This window comes from Hyperoodon ampullatus (assembly GCF_949752795.1).
Source record: "Hyperoodon ampullatus genome assembly, chromosome: 10".
In the NCBI taxonomy this organism is placed as follows: Eukaryota; Metazoa; Chordata; class Mammalia; order Artiodactyla; family Ziphiidae; genus Hyperoodon; species Hyperoodon ampullatus.
The window spans coordinates 97,902,618-97,920,187 of record NC_136923.1 but is presented as its reverse complement, the minus strand read 5'-3'; the positions used below and the strand labels follow the sequence as shown (position 1 = coordinate 97,920,187).

Here is a 17,570-nt window from a genome sequence, read left to right as displayed (position 1 = left end):
CGGGGACTGGAGGTAAGATTTGCAAAAGACAACTGATAAAGGTCTGTTATTCAAAATACACAAGGAACTGTTTAAATTCAACAATAAGAAAACAAACTAATTTTAAAATGGGCAAAAGATCGGAATAGACAGCAGGGAGATATACAGATGGCAGATAAGCATGTGAATAGATGCTTCACATCCTATGTCATTAGGTAATTGCAAATTAAAATAACAAGATACTACTACACACTAGAACAGCCAAAATCCAAAACACTGACAACACCAAATGCTGGTGAGGATGTGGAGCAACAGGAACTCTCACTCATTGCTGGTGGGAATGCAAAATGGCACAGTCACTTTGGAAAGCAGTTTGGTGCTTTCTTACAAAACATACTCCTACCATATGATCCAGCAATTAATCAAGTGAAGTGAAAACCGATGTCCACACAAAAACATGTACATGAATGTTTATAGCAGCTTTATTCATAATTGCCCGTACTTGGAAACAACCAAAATGTCCTTCAGTTGGTGAATGGATAAATAAGATACATACAGACAATGGAATACTCTTCAGTGATAAACAGAAATGAGCTATCAAGCCAAGAAAAGACGGAGGAATTTTAAATGCACATTACTAAGTGAAAGAAGCCAAACTGAAAAGGCTGTATACTTCGAAATTCCAACTATATGACATTGTGGAAAAGGAAAAACTATGGAGATAATAAAAAAAAAAAGATCAGTGGTTGCCAGAGGTTTGCAGGGAGGGAGGGAGGGATGACTGGGTAGAGCACAGAGGATCTTTAGGGCAGTGAAACTGTTTTGTGTGATACTGTATTGGTGGATACATGGCATTATACATGTCGGCAAAACCCACAGAATGTACAACACAGAACGAGAACCCTAATGTAATCTACGGCCTTTAACTGATAACGGTGAATCAGTATTGGTTCATCAGTTGTGACAAATGTACCACACTAATGCAAGATATTTATAATAGGGAAAATTGAGGAGGGGGGAGATGAGGGGGTACGTGGAAACTCTGTACTTTCCAATCAAATTTTCTGTAAACTTAAAACTGCTAAGAAAAATGTTGACTAATTAACAACAAAAAAAGGCCTCAGAGTATAAGTATAAAGTTTAACAATGTAAGGAAAACACACTAGTTAACCATATTAATTTTAATAGCTATTTGGAGTTTAAAAGTTTCCCAGCAACACAAAAGAATATTTTTGCTTTGAGACATTAATTAAAACTGTACACACATATATATAACCATTACCACTAACATAAATTACTCTTTAGATTTTAACATTTTTCAAGAAGGTGAGCTGAATCTTCTGTACAAAAAATACCACGTTCTTACTATGCCTTTGTATAATGTCCACAAGATGATACCAATTACATTAGCATTTGTTACAAAGTCATAAAATACATAAAAAATAAGCAGTTTGATAACATTATTCTTTAAAAAGAATATCTAGTCTGTAAAATGACATGCTTGAATAGAGTAGTCCTAAGTTCAAAATGTCTATTTTAACTACCAATTTAGAAATAAAACTAAGAAAATATGTAGTAAGTGAAATCACTGTGAAAGCAACTGAATGCATTTGCTCTTCAGAGCAAGTGTGAAGGTCAGAGCTGAGTCAGTGATCTGTCTGCAGCAGCAGCAAGAGTTTGCTTTGGGGAACGAGCTGGTATACTTCATCTTTGTGCCTCGTGGGAATACGGAAACAATGTATTTTGAAAGTCTGATGAGCACACTTGATGTGAAGATGACAGAACCTTGACTTGGTTAATTTGGAAGTCATCAAGCCATTGGGTTTGATAGTCACCACGAATTCATAGCAGTTGTAGTGATCAAAATCGAACAATCGACTCTTTCTTCACTAAAATCAGGTGATGTGATTTTGACATCTCTATGTTAAAGAAATTTATTTCTAAGAAAGATGTCCTGCTTTAGATTAGAATTATCATTGCTTCCATAATTCCAAAATGGAAAAATGATAATCATTGCCAAAATGGTAGAGTAGAACCTTGGCCAAATAAGAACCGTAACTGACAGTCCACAGACATCTATGTAACTGCTATAAAAACCCAAAACAGAACAAACCTCTGAGGCTAAACAATGAGATATTAAATAGTTTGGGTAAATATAAAACACTCTGAACACTTATTTCTGGAGACATTTTTTAAAAAAGCTTCTTATTGTACTTAGTATCTATTAATTTGTATATCAAATACTTGACACTTTGGCAAATAGTTTATTCAGTACTTTGTAAAGTCCTACCCATATATCAGCACTGTGGGCAGTTATGCTCAGAAAATGCATTTCATTTCTAGGAAGGAAAGAAAACAGGAGATGAGTTTTGCTCTTCAGAGTACCCACTATTACATATTTCTTCCAGAACTCAGTAGAAATAGACATCTGTAGACATTTCCCGGGGTCAGGGGACTTGCACAGACTCTGAAGCAATGCTGTGGGACTTCACACCAGACTCCTATCGGTGGCCTCCGTACTTGGCCACCCAGTCTGTCCTCCCGTGCACGGAGGAGACTGGCTGCGCACGGTTCACAATATTTAGATTCTTGGCTGTAGGATTATAAGTAGGTCCTGAAAACTGCCCCCGACCAGTTTTTGTGTTCCAGGGATATTCTGAAAGAAAGCAGAATCAGAAATTAGAATTTTATTCAGATGATTATTAAATTCAAAATAAAGCAGTTCATTTTATGGGGGAAAATCTGAATTTATCTTTTTTAAAAAATATTATTTTTGGCTGTGTTAGGGCTTCATTGCTGCACGCGGGCTTTCTCACTAGTTGCGGCGAGCGGAGGCTGCTCTTCGTTGCAGTGCCCGGGCTTCTCACTGCGGTGGCTTCTCTTGTTGCGGAGTATGGGCTCTAGGCGTGCGGGCTTCAGTAGTGGCGGTGCATGGGCTCAGTAGCTGTGGCTCGTGGGCTCTAGAGCACAGGCTCAGTAGTTGTGGCTCATGGGCTCTAGAGCGCAGGCTCAGGAGTTGTGGCGCACGGGCTCTAGAGCGCAGGCTCAGGAGTTGTGGCGCACGGGCTTAGTTGCTCCGCAGCATGTGGGATCTTCCCAGACCAGGGCTCGAACCCGTGTCCCCTGTGTTGGCAGGCGGATTCTTAACCACTGCGCCTCCAGGGAAGTCCGAAAAACTGAATTTGTCTTTAAAAGATTAATTCAGTGGTCTCTAAGGTTTTTAAAATATATATATATATAAGCCAAAAATTCTATTGTAGTATTATGCTGACACCAGTTAGCGTTTTCAGCAGCTTAAGAGCCATAATTTCTGGTTTATAGTTCTGACACTGCTACTGTTTCTTATTTGGGCTCACTGAAGTGCCCATCATATTTTGATAGGTGATACCAGCTTGGATGACCAAGAACAACTCCTTGGTTTAAGTTCAATGGGCAGTACCCACAGTGTCAGTGACTGTTTAAAATCCCACTGTGGTTACATCTAAATAATATCTGAACACAGTATCACTACAGAAAATGTATTCAAAATTGTGAATCCTGTAAAGCTCTGGCTTCATGGAGCCACACAGATGGGGTCACATAGCAGGTTTCTCTTGAAACATGAAAATGTGGTTTTTGGAGTCAAGAAACTTCATGTTTTATTGGGAAATCGATGGATGATAACAGAATCCCTTTGAAAAGTGAGCCATTCTTAGGATCCCAAACCTTTCATCACAAGGTTTGTTTTATTCATACATGTATTGGCTGATTAAAATTTTGTGAAAATTTTAATGTGTTAGACATTTGTTACCTGAACAATTTGTAAGCTCAGATTGCTTGAACATGTCACATGACAAAGCAGTAAATCATTGCAGAGAAAACTTTAATATCCTCAGTCCCTCCTTCACCCCTTCCTCACTTCAAACTGGGAGCTAGGTATCAGAGCTGTTCTCTCTGATGTTCCGTCTTTCTGTTTGGGATTTAAATATCTTTTCACACTATGTGGTAGCTGTCATTCTTGGATTATATTCTGTAGGAGTCAACTTTGAAATGACTCTCTAACCATTCTGTACACCTAACACTAGCTGTACTATATTTATTTGCATGGTTTTCCCAGTTTTTTCTTCTCTTTTTACTGTAGAATTGGAAGTATAGGAGGAACTTATGGGAACATGTGGGTCCTGATGTGTTGCTATAACCTCAGCTTAAAGGGAGCAAAGCCTTACGTGAGGAACTGCCCTGGTGACCATCACCCCAACTGCTTTGTGGTTCAGTTGGGACAAGGAGGCCAAGAGTTCTTCCTTGGTTTGACAGGTCATTTCATCCCACTCTTACTGGGTTTAAAGTTCTCAAAGCCAATAAAAAGCTCCTTAACAAAGACAGGGACAGTGTCTAGAAGGGCCAGTTAACTGCACCATATTTTCTATGAATAGCCCTTTAGTCATAACCCACTGGAATATAGACCAGCATCAGTCTGGTAAATTAGTGCACTCACATCAAAATGGTATCATGGGCAGAGGAGAGCACATGGGAGGGGAGGGCAGGAGGAAGGAGACAGTAAGTCCCCGTGACTGAGAGAAAGGGGAAGGGAAAACCCCTTCTTAAGCTAACAGTGGGTGAGAAGTGAGGCATCTGGGGAGTAACATCCAGAGAAGCTTTTTTTCCAGATGATGACATAGTGTAAGTCAAGTCCTAAATGCATTGGAAGGAAACTGTGTCCAGGCCAACATTTGTAAAACCTTCTTTGAAAAGGGAATCATTTTGCCAGTAAGGCGGTAGTGTTGACGTTTAGGATTCCTTTCTGAGAAATAACAGAGTTTTAGGACTCCAGCACCCTTGGTGAAGAACTCAGTAGCTGACAAAGGAGCCCAGGTCTCGTGTGGGGCAAAGAAATGCTTTGTTCAGCAGCTGGCTGTGCCCACACCTCACCACTCCCCAGAAGGGAGCTGGCAGCCCTCTAACACTTGCTGTGCATTTATTTTAAAACCTGCATGTGTCCTATCAAGGGCATTTAACTTCTTGTAGGAAATGTTTGCTGAAGGAAAAGGTGTTTGCCTCTAGTTAAGAATGTAATCCATGCCACTGCTATATAACTTTTAGCAAGATAGAAAACTTCTGTAAAATGGAGATAATGATGGTACCTTCTGTCTTAGAGCCATTGGGAGAGAGTTCAGTGAGTTAATGCATGTAGAACAGGGCCCCGTGCTTCTAGAGGGCAGCTGTGTCTGAAAGAAGTCACTCATCTAGCAGGGGACAAGGAGGTATGAGGGGGTTTGGGTTGAGAGATGACATGGGGAGGGAGGAGGAAATTAATGTGATTTTTCTTCTCCAGACTTGAGGATGAGGAAGCAGAGCAGAGAGGGAGGCTGAGAGAAGGGGAAATAGTCGAGTGAATACGGTAATGACCTGGTTTTATTCTCTTGTGGGAAACTGTCACACCAGTGGGAGGGCTGGAAGATACATCTCTTACAGAACAGTGTTTTCCTAAGGATTTGCACTGGCCACTTGAGAATGGTTAATATTTACTTCTTTTTTTTTTTTTTTTTTACCTTTCCTCCTATCACGATCTGTAGGAAAATCTGATAAGCAGAGTAAAATGAAGAGATGAAAAGTTATGAGAAAGCATTTTACTTAAGAAAATGAAAACAGGAATATGCATGCTAATCTGTGACAGAATAATCAATATATAAAGGCCTCCAATCCCTTATAAAAATATGTTCAAAAATACCCACTTTCACTTTCTAAGAGCAGGTACTCAAAATAATTTGAGACGTTATGATTTTCTGCCTTCACATTAAAAATTGCTACCAAGCCATGGCTGACGACTCATGATAAGGCTGCCCTAAAGTATTCAAGGCTGTATAAAAATTACTGCTGTATATAAAATATTTATATATTTTGTTTCAGCAGAGAGATAATGGAGCAGTTCTTTTCGCAGATAAGGTAACTGAGTACTGCTTAAGCAGTTCTACCGTGGTAAGAAATAAAAAATTACGGAAGTCCAGTGCTTTTTACAATTTTAGCTCCAAGAGCATGAGCTTTAAAGACTGATAACTCTAATCAGCAGTTCTATGATATAAGATCCTGGCTGGGACAGACTGGGAGAAGACTTGTGAAGTCAGCTTTTAAATTAAACTGTAACTAGATATCTTATCAAACTTGTAATTATCTGCCTCAGTGTTTATTTTAGGTGCTTTAAGAAGGGTATCTATTTTAGACTGAAATAACTTAGAGAACATTCATAGTCATATCTGGTCAACTCAAGTACAGAATCCACACCTCCGTTTCAAGAGCGTCCCCCTGAATGTGGCTGTCACACGCCATGCCACTGCAGAATAGGTGACCTAATTAGTCATAGCGTCGGAGGGTGGGGAATAAAACTTCACCACCTAATGTATTACAGAGCAAAAGCCAGTCAAAGTTCTGCCGCAGTTTAGTTCTAAACCCTAAGATGGACCTGCAGAAGGACGACCCGTTAACTGATACGTAACAGGGTCTCAGCACCTGGTGCACTTTCCGCTCCGTGCCAGGCACCCGGCGGGAAGCTCTGAAAAGTGCATCCTCGCACATCTCGTCGTGTAGCATAGCACACTCTTCGGAATTAGACAGTTTCTATCCCAGCTCCACTATTTACAGGCTGTGTGACCCTAGGTAAATTACTCAATGTCAGTTTCCTCATCTGTAAAAGATCTACCTCAGGGCTTCCCTGGTGGCGCAGTGGTTGAGAGTCCGCCTGCTGATGCAGGGGACACGGGCTCGTGCCCCGGTCCGGGAAGATCCCACATGCCGCGGAGCGGCTGGGCCCGTGAGTCATGGCCGCTGAGCCTGCGCGTCTGGAGCCTGTGCTCCGCAATGGGAGAGGCCACAGCAGTGAGAGGCCCATGTACCACAAAACAAAACAAAACAAAACAAAATATCTACCTCATCAGGTCATTGGGAGGATTCAGTGGCACAGTCTGTGTGTCTGACCGAGAAAAACCACTGAATCAGAGGTAGCTTCTCTTATTAGACTCTCAAACCACATCTTTGGGAGAAAAATGGGACATTTTGCCAAAAACAGAACTTTAGTTAATAGCTGAGACTAATTTAAAAGTCTTCACTCAGGAAAGGTGACTATAAACTTTAAAACGCTCCTTTCTGATCAGAATTCTCAAAAACTGTATCTGGACTTGTTCTTACCTGAAGCTGTCGCACCGAGTGGCGCTAAGTGTATCCTCTGGCCAGCTGACCCCACTTCTTTTTTGAGAAAGGAAGGAATATATCCTGACTGATTGTAAGTAGCATAACTTCTGAGATTTCCTAGTGACGTATCATAAAGTTTCAGAGTCAGAAGGTTAATATTTTAAAGCACTGGAGAGTAACTTTGATTACAAGCACTACTAAGTCTCAATTCTGTTTTGTGGGGCGTCATCTGTATTTCATGCGCGGCACTACGGTTTTACAGATGTTCCCATTCAGTCCATATAACAGCCCTCTTAGATGCGTGTTACTATGCACACCTGACCTGGCTAACTTCTCACAGTTAGTAAGTGACCAAATTAGAATGTGAACCCAAGGTGTCCCCCTGAATGTACCCAGGTTTTTATGACTCCACTTCTTAACCTGAAAGTATATTTCCTGCCAGGAAGCCCCCATCCCTGCGGTGCTCTCTGAGCACTTCTTCATCTTGTAAAATCACCCTGATAAGTGCACCTGTTCTCATAGGGGCTGTTGTAGGGATTGAATGAGATGAATGCAAAGCACTTAGCATAGGCTCTGCTGTCCAACACGTGTCAGCTGTCACCATCCTCATCACTATTAGTGAATGATCAATCTGGGGGGAAATGTAAAGGCAGGAGACCAGTCAGGAGGGCACTGCTGTAGCTGAAATGAGAGAGAAAGTAAGAGAGTCTGAACTTAGACGGTCATGGAGGGATGGAGGAGGGAACCAGCAGGTGTATGGGGTGGGAGGGGTGGGAAAGAGAGTAACATAAACCCCTAAGTCTGCAGTGTAGGTGACTGAGAACAGGATACAGGGGAAGAATCAAGTGTGGGTAAAGACCTGGTGCCCATGGGAGATTCGAGTCACAGAGGTCCAGCAGGCCTGGAGATCTGGAATGATCGGGGCATGGCAGTGATGGCGCCATGGGCTTGGAGGATCCAGCTCAGAGGGACTGTGGGATGTGCAAAGACCCAGAACAGAACAGAACCCAGGGAACAGAACACTAAGGGGGAGAAAAGAAAAGGACCCTGCTGGGGAGAGAGTGGAGAGGTGGACGGTAGGAATAGGGTCTGGAAGCTCCAGAGAAGACAGCGTGCGACAAGGAAGGAGTAGCAAATCAGGCAGAGGTCTGGTGGGGTTGGCACCGCCCTGGGATTTGGCCGCTAGCAGGACAGGCCGCGGCAGGAGCCGTTTCAGCGGCCCGAGGCAAGCGGAGGACAGACTGCAGTGAGCTGAGAGGTAAAGTGGAAATCAGAGGGAAAATGAATGTAACTTCTCTTTTAAGGAGCCTGGCTACACCAGAAAAGGGACAGGTTTGTCGGTGAGAAGGTGAATCAGGGTTCTGACCGCCTTGGTGGTTTCAAAGAACCGTTCATCTGGCAGCTATGACTGAAGCTTATTTTCACATGGTGTCATTTGACCACAAGGCTGGTCTCTGCCTTCCTGTGTCCCTGACGTCTGTCCGGTGCTGTGCACAGCAGGCGCTCAATAAGTGTTTGCTCCTGGACCAACAAATGTCAAATGGCAATGTTATTTCTCAGACCCTAAAGGATGTTACACAGTAAACACGTTATCAGTTTATACGATTTTTAACACTGCTGAATTTTGCATAGGCATTGCTGCCTCATTTGTCCTTTCTTTTCGCCTTGAGGTACTCGTTCTAATTCACGGATCAGCCCTTTACTTCAAAAGACTTTTTGAAAGGGAAGTTCAAGGCAGTAATCCCATTCAGTAGCAGCCTGAGAACATATCTCCCGGGACATCCATGGCGATCCAGTGGTTAAGACTCTGCACTTCCAATCCAGGGGGTGCGGGTTCGATCCCTGGTCAGGGAACTAAGATCCCACGTGCCACGTGGCATGGCCAGAATAAAAAAAGATCTCTCCCACCCTCATCCCCATCATCAGAGCAAACACTTATTAAATGCTTATCGTGTGACAAAAATCCTAGGGATGGTCGTATAATAATGCCTCGGTCAGTATTATTTCCTCTGTCTTACAGGCGGGGAAACTGACTTAGAGGACCCAAGTAACTTGTCCAAGGTCACAAGGCTAGTGAGTGACTGAACAGGGACACATCAGGCTCTAAAACCCATGCACTGATCAGTTACAGGATGCTTCTTCCTATTGGAGGAAGAAGTTGCTAAGGGAAAATGCGTAGAAAATTGTCTTCTTAAATTATTTTGGCTTTTCATTTGAAGTACCTTGTGAGCTACAAATTTTTAGGTTGGAGCCAATAGTTAGCACTGTTTAAACCACTGACAGCAAAATTCTAGGAAATCCATCATCTCTATGAACTTGGTTAACTTTTTCTTTTAAATGATGGTTCATGCTCAGAAATGAGTCTCAGAACTTAAAAAAAATTTTTTCCAGGAATATTGGTTATAAAATTAGAAAATATTCTTTTAATTATTTTTAGTAGATTTGCTTGATTTCTTTAACTTGTCATAATTAATTTAAGAAGACAAGCATAGATCTTTTTGAGAGCTAATTACTCTTAGAATTCCAACTACCAAAGAAAGGTTCTTGATGGTGTGGATGCTTCTGTCTGTCCTAGTCCTGATCTGACCCCTAAAAGCAGGTGACCTTGGCCTTCATAGTGGCCTTTTATGACAAGATTTGGGGTAGATGTTGAGAAGAAAATTGGACAGGAGATTCAAAGAACAAATTGTACTCATCTACGAGGCCCAGAAATTACCTTGTGAGTCCTGTAATTTTTCAGGAAAACTTTCATTGCATGATAGTTTTTCAATTGGTTTAATTATGCTTTCTTCTAAAGAGAAGGCAGATGGAAGGAAAAAATGAACAATAAGGAGAATGTTAGGAAAAGCAGAGAAATATAGGAAAAGCAGAGAAAAAATGGATTCCATGATTAATGAAAAGATGCAGAAAGAAACCTTAAAATGTTTCTCTGAGAAAATGTTCTCGGTGCTGTCTCAGCTTTCATTTGATGTCAGTCGTATATTTCCCTGAGACTCAAAGTTGTGCAGCTGTCATTTCACCTGATTGTATTTAACCACTTGGTTCAGTGAATATTATTTTTAAATAACTGAGAAAAAATTAGCAAATTGCAGTGCCCACAGCACTATTAAGTGGATAAAATACCCAGAGCATTTGATGTCACATCAGAACACCTCAGGAGATGCCTCAGTTGCTACACAGTGACCCTCAAACTCTTTTGATCCAATACCACCTACATATTTTTTAAGAAAGAACTCTCTACCTCTTCAGACACTTTAAGCTGATATCTAAAATGTTTCCTCATAAGTTTTACAGTTCCAAAGGATTTAACTTCCGGCATACTGTAATTATAGACATTTAAAAATAAAACTATTACATCTCTTTTAAATATAATCAGTGGAATCTAAATACCATAGTGATTTTATGCTCACCAGTACTGACTTAAGAAATACATGACCACATGGGACTTCCCTGGTGGTCCAGTGGTTAAGACTCTGCCCTCCTACTGCAGGGGGCACTGTTCGATTCCCGGTCTGGGAACTAAGATCGCACATGCCACGTGGTAAGGCCAAAAAAAAAAAAAAAAAAGAAATACATGACCACAGTCCTTTTTAACAGGTAGAAATTTCACATGAATCCCTTTTCTCTCTAAAATTTTATTTTCATTCATATGTCAACTCCCAAATTTTATCTGAATATAATTTTAAAGTCTTTAAATTAACCAGTCAAAAAATATGTAGAGGTTGAAACCTTTAAAAAAATTTCTTGTAACCAACCATAAGTATATTAAAATACTTTTCTCTGGATTAAGTTAATTATAGTTAGAATGATTCGTTGTATATAATTTATCAAAAAAGATGAATATTATAGAATTTGATTATTAAAAGTGAAAAGTCAGATTTTTCTTGGAAATTCATCTCTTAATGAGAAAGATGGGACCTTTTTCAAGTGGTTCATGTATCCATCAATAAATATTACTTATTGCTAAAATCAGACAGGATTCAGCTTCATTTTTTTTTTTTAAAGATGGGAAGCAAGGAGAAATCTTGTAAATGCATAGTTGGAAATGAAAGGTGTTTTGTTACAGCTTTGTTACTATAGTCTTTGAACACTATTCAGAGTTACAGATCAAATATCACATAGTGATCTCATAAAAAATGATTTCAAAAAAATTTTCATTTTATATTGGAGTACAGTTGATTTACAGTGTTGTTATTTTCACAAATGATTTTTAATTATCTATTAGCTATAACTCAATTAGGTTCTCCTTCAATTTTTTAAAAGCTAAGAACTGGAAACCACTTGACTTAAAAAGGATTTATTTGTTCCCCAGTCATCAGAGTTACTCACTTTCTCAACACTGACACCAATATATCAAACTAGCCCTTTGACTGGCACCCCACATATTTTTACACTTTGGGGAAAAAGGAAACATTTAAAAGTAAAAATCCGCAGAAGGAAAACAGTGTAAGTTCATACTTTAAATGTAGTCTTGCTTTACCTGCATTACTCCTTTTGAAAGCAATTTCTGCCCCCGTGGGTCCCAACGACTTAGGAAGTAACTGGCTATTCCAGGTATATGGGTTTGTATCCTTTCCACTGGCTATCAAGGACACGTTCTTGGGGTTTACACCTTAGAAGAACAAAACAGTCATTTCAAAGGTTAGAGTGTGATCATAAACTTGAAGGAAAAATATCCATTCAAACTAAGACTAGAAAGAATGTGAGGGAATGGAAATAAATTTTGGCTACAGTGTAGCAAATACTTGCTTTTTGATGGACCCTCACATGATCCTCAGCCCTAAATACAATAACCTGGAATCCTCACGGTGTCTTTTAGAAACGTTAAGTTATTTTCTGTAATACAAGTAATGATAAACATTGGACATTTCTGGCTAAATGTCTCTTAAAATTTGAGGTGGCACAAAAATTTTCTTCCAAAAGATATTTCCATGTCATACACTTATTTTGAGTGTATGCTCTGTGCCAGACCCATGAGGAACACTTGGGGTAGCTGGGGAAAACAGACACGCGGCCAAGAACCCAGGGGAACTGAGAAGTTCGGAAGTACATGTAAAGATCCATCCGTGAAGCTTATTTGCATATCGGATATAGTAAAATATAAATAGCTAATTGTTTATGATTTTCTGAAATCTGTGAAATGTGGACTCGGCCTTGGACTTTGGTCCCAGTGGTCAAAGGGTGTTGTTTTAACCTAGTTTTAAGAGATTTGAGAACTTCCTGAACTTGCTTTCTTTTGACTGATAATTAAATTGGGTTCAGCTTAGCAGCCGCCAGAGACATCACACCGTCTAAGCCTCCGGGTCATACGTGTAGAGTTCTCTTTAGTGTAGAAAACATCCTTACCGAGGACTACTATTAATGTAGAGAGAGGGTCAGTCCCTGTTTCGGGGGAGCTTTGACTTTTCCCAAAGTGAACTCCTTGGCAAGGTTTCACATTTATGAGACATATAATAATATTCATTGTTTTAAAGCCAGAAACAAGCCTGGTTGTTCCAAACCAAGCCACAAGGTTACCTGTCATCAGTTCTCTAAGGAAACACTCCATCAGGTAGATCATTTCCCTTTATTATAGGATATTGCTCTTTATGGATTTTGGTTTCTAATAAAATACCTACAAATAGAACTATAATAGGCAATTCCCTGACAATAAAGAAGATGCACTAGGTAGCAATTACTCAGGTTAAAAACATCTTCACACACACACACACACACACACACACACACACACACACACGATATTTACCCCCAAAGAAGGTGCAAGGTCAGGGGAGAAAACTACAAATCTCTTCGGGTGAATTTTTTTTTTTTTTGCGGTATGCGGGCCTCTCACTGTTGTGGCCTCTCCCGTTGCAGAGCACAGGCTCCGGACGCGCAGGCTCAGCGGCCATGGCTCACGGGCCCAGCCGCTCCGTGGCATGTGGGATCCTCCTGGACCGGGGCACGAACCCGTGTCCCCTGCATCGGCAGGCGGACTCTCAACCACTGCACCACCAGGGAAGCCCTAGGTGAATATTTTTTATAAATACAGTTCAACAAAGAATGGGCCCTGAATACTTAAATTATTTTAATACGATTAGCCTTGTGATATCCCTAGTCCTTTTTTTTTTTTCAGTAAATACATACTACACTATTGAAAATAATTGCTTTAACTCTTTGTTAAAAGATTTCAATTTTCTTGGAAATAGACAAAATCTGGAATTTTAAAACATGTATTAGTTTACAAGCTTTTCTGGGGTACCTTCTATAACCGAACACCGTTAAAGAGAAGCAAAAATTAATATACTATCATCCCGTCCCCTCAAAGGATATTAAAAAAGTCTGTCAGCAAATATTTACTGAGCACCTACCACGTGCCAGGCAGTGTGTGTGGCACTGGAGAAAAAGTGGTGAACAAAGTAGACCAGTTTCTGCCCTTGTGGCTCTTATAATCTACTCTAGTGAGAAGGGAGACATGAACAGTTATAGATAATTAGGTGCGTAATTAGCAGTGTGCAAATTATGCAGAAGAATCTGGTGCCGAGGCTGCAAAAAACAGAAGCCACAAAGCCAGTCTTCTATAAAGGAAATTTTAAGCTGGAATGTGAATCAGGATAAGGACTTGGTAGGAGTTGGGGAGGTGTGTTCCTGGGAGAGGCGTCAGTGTGGGCAGTGGACCTGGGAAGGGGAACAACTCTGGAGTCCTCAGCAAGGATGGAGCAGGGGCAGGGTGTGGCCCAGAGTGAGGCTGGAGAGGGGAGCAGGCAGCGGATCACAGGGGAGTTCGTGGGTCTCGCTAAGAAACTTAAAATGCAGTAGGAGAGGCACATATACAAATGACACAGGACGTTGGATACACTGGGTGGAAGGAAGCACCGTAGTGATGATGGGACTCTAGAAGGATCCACAGAACAGGGTTTCAAAAGTGCTGGGACCGGGAGTGAGAGCAGAGGGCACGCCGAGGTCGTTAGCACCTCCACTGTCTACTCTATTTGTCACAACTACCTTGTGATAATTAAGTACCCAAGGCTTACGGGGCGAGCTGATGGATGACTGCAGTCCCATCGTTAAGTAACAGAAAACAGAATCTCAGAGTCGTGCTCCAGTACACAGCCGGTCAGTAGCAGGTCAATAACTATGACTCTTGCGTCCCTCTCCCTGAAGGCCAGTGTCACAGATCTGCCAGTCCTTGTAGTATAATGTCAGGCTGCCCTGAAATTATATGGTACATTTCTCGAGCTTCCATGACCCTAAAAGTTGATGCTTAATAAGACCTTAATACTTGGCTTTATGGTAAAAAAAAAAAAAAAAAAAAAGGAAGGCCCCCAAAGATAATACTCTTTGTTATTCCTGAGGCTATTCAGTGAATTAACTACAGACCGTAAATAAATGTCAAGGATCACTTCTCCTTTGCATTTCTGTCCTCTGCAGTTGCTGGATCACGATAGGTGCTCAGTAAATGTTTGTCCAAGTGACTGAACTGAGCTCAGTTCTAGTTTCAGATCTCACCCAGCTTTACAGGGGCCACCTTTGAGACCAAACATGCCAAAATAGGGTACAGTCAGGCTCAGGTTTAGATTTCAAACAGTTCGTTCTAATTTTGAGTCTATTTCTTAGGCTTCAATTACAGCCATGCTTCTGACCCAGCGTAATTAGTAGAATTTGTTAGATCTTTCTGGTGAAAAAGGAAATGATCAGATGGGTCTCAGATACCCTGAAATACGTTTCTGAAAACTGCATGAGGGGAGCAAACAGAGCTGGGAAAACAGGTGTCTGCCAAAAATTTTACAATACCCTCTTCCACCACCAGAGGGCGCACTTCTACAGCGAAGATGAAGCACTGATTTTATTTCAGTGAAATGGATTCAATTTTCTTTCTTTTTTAAACAGGGAAAAGTGTCCCCCATGAATCTGTGTTCTGGAAACTTCATTACACCCCTGCTTTTTCAGTCAGATCAGAACTTCCTCACGGTTTCAGCACCGAAACTTACTAAACTGGTGTCTTTGCACCTTTCAAAAGTGCACCCTCTCTTCCGGTCTTAATTCCCACTCCTCTCACCGTCCTAAGGAACAAGTCATCACCCTCTCTATCCAGACGTGTGCAGTGGCCTCCTGACCAGTCTCCTTGGGCCCCTCGACCAGTCCCCTACCCTTTTTGAGCCCCTAGCGTGGTCTACCTAGCAGCCAGAATGATCTTTTAAAAACACAGATCATTTAGGAAACAGTATAAAATTCTACCTCTTATAAGAACTGGTAATGGGAGTGCAGAATTGTTTGAATACAGTTTACAGAAGGCATAGCTTTGGTGGGGGAGGGTGGTATTTTCTGAAGCATACTCGTCATCTTGATTGGTGGCTGCCAGGCATTTCCTGAGCAGACTTCACAGAGGCAGGAGGTCCAGAAAAGTCCCCGGTGACAGGCTGAGCCCGCAAAGAGCACTGTGATTGTATTTCACTGGTGCCCTTTCTTCAGAGATTCAAAGACCCTGGAGCATGACCTATTAACTATTCTAGTTACCAGGAAACATTTTATTTTTTCTGCTTACCTGGAAGGTATCTTGATTGTTTCAAATAGTACTGTTTAGCTGTTGAAGCAGTTGACAGTTCAGGATCAGATTTTAGGGAAATAGCAGCGGGTAAGTTCTTGTTTTCCCCTGTTGAGTGGTTGGGGCCTGCAGGTACTGACTCTGGAAGCCTTGAAAGTCAACATAAAGTAGCATCACCGGGTGAAGAACGGGAAGATGACGGCGTCTATGCTCTCGCCCACCCTCCGCCCGTCTTTTCAAGCCAGTCAGTGGTTTCCATCAGAGACCTTCTGCCGATAGGAGCACTAAATGACAGCCCCTCTCCCTGAGTAGATATCGGGCAGTGCATAGAATCATTCCTAATACTGGACAGTATGAGGCAGAAAGCTTTGTAACTAAGCAGCAAACTGCCTGTGTGCAGTATGTTTCCATTTTTCCTGCGACAGCTGCAGCTGTGGATTTGTGATGTGGGAAGATGGCGTGTTGGAAGGGAAGAGAATCACAGCCATCTCCAGCTGGCTACTCCAGCAGTGTGTAACCACTAAGGTTAGAACACGGTTTAGGCTGGGCTAAGAGAACTGAAGTGGGGAAGTGTTAGGAAAGTCCCCAAACAGAATTTCCAAAGAGCCTAACGACATACAGAGACATCATGCATTTGTTGAGATGTGCCTGTTCCCCAGAAGGCAGAATCGACTTGGGCGGTGGCGAGCGCCTGGCTGGGTGCCTGGCGGGGTGCCTCTGTCCCCCAGTGCCCGGCCTCCTACGGCCCCAGTTCTGTGTAGGAACGGAGGTCTTCCGGCATCCAGGCTTAGCTCTGTCTAGCTCCCGAGGCCATCTGTCCGAGCGGCAGCCTTCGCTGCCAGAGGATGGGGCTGCGATTGGTTTTGCTGCCTGTCGCTCTGTGTGCAGCCCTGCACCACGACCTTCTCTCCCACCTGTGACCGGGCCTCTTCCTGTGCTGAGGCCTGGCCCCCCTGGCCAGCTCTCGTCACCTGTCTGACCCCAGGCCTCCGCGGTTCCCCCCCCCGGGAAAGTCCTGCTCACCACGTCGACCCCCTCAGGGATGGACACTGATGTGATTGGCCCTTTGAACTGCTGGCCACCACTTTGGGGTGGCCCTGGACACAGGGAGCCCCCTTCATTAGAAACAACCCTACTCATTTCCGGCCACTGTGTTTACACCCTGCTTTCCAACACAGGCTAAAATACCCTGTTTCTAAATGCCGGGTTTTCCCCTTAAGAGAAATACATACAGGACCAGGAAGGGTGAACAGCCAGTCTTCTGATCTGTCCCTTTGGTTAGCACCTCAGCGCTTGTTACACTCTCGTGCTCAGCAAGATTGGAAGTGGCTGAGAGGTGTGACTTTGTGACTTAAAAGTGGAAGGGGGATTCAGCAGGTTTATTCTGTTTATTCTCAAGTTTGTGGATTTTAGGGAGGAGTACCTGTGGAACTTGGGGATCTGGAAATTGACTGGCTGAGAATTATCTCCCCATGGGAAGTCTTCATACACCTTCAGAGGTATGTGTACTCCAAAGTGCAGACTTCTGCACCGTGCAGCGCCAACCAGCTGTGAGAGAAATTTGCCTGACTCACGCGCCGTCTTTTCTCCCTATTCCTCTTCTGTTCAAAGGCGGGGCAGGGACGAGGAAAATATTCTCCCAAAATATTCACCAAAATTTCACCCATCTTCACCTCCAAGTTGAATAATGCGCTAATGATGATGCCAACTGAAAAGGGATTGCTAGAGATACCAGACTTCCAGGAAAAGTTCAGAAAATGATCAAAAAAGTTTAGCACAGCAAGCAAATAAATGATTAACTCTGAACGCCACCACCAGAGGAAACCGTTACCTTTGTAGATTGTGCTTTGCTTTTTGAGAAGAGGCACGTGGATTTCAAATGGGAATTATGGGGATCATAATTTAA

The 17,570-nt window shown here is 42.3% G+C and overlaps 1 protein-coding gene across 4 annotated transcripts in view; it reads right to left on the bottom strand.

Annotated features, from left to right (window-relative positions):
• Window positions 1–2,480: 2,480 nt before the first annotated feature.
• MAK (male germ cell associated kinase) overlaps window positions 2,481–17,570 on the bottom strand; it is a gene marked incomplete at both ends in the record, with an annotated part of 41,879 nt that continues 26,789 nt past the window's right edge. For 2 of the 4 annotated variants that reach the window (XM_079713379.1, XM_079713380.1), the window contains 3 exons: window positions 2,481–2,635; window positions 11,621–11,752; window positions 15,665–15,813. In XM_079713379.1, coding sequence (XP_079569505.1) covers window positions 2,481–2,635; window positions 11,621–11,752; window positions 15,665–15,813 — 436 coding nt within the window. Of the gene's footprint in view, window positions 2,636–7,137; window positions 7,258–9,856; window positions 9,932–11,620; window positions 11,753–15,664; window positions 15,814–17,570 lie in introns of all 4 variants that reach the window. The other 2 variants (XM_079713377.1, XM_079713378.1) reach the window with 2 other exon arrangements.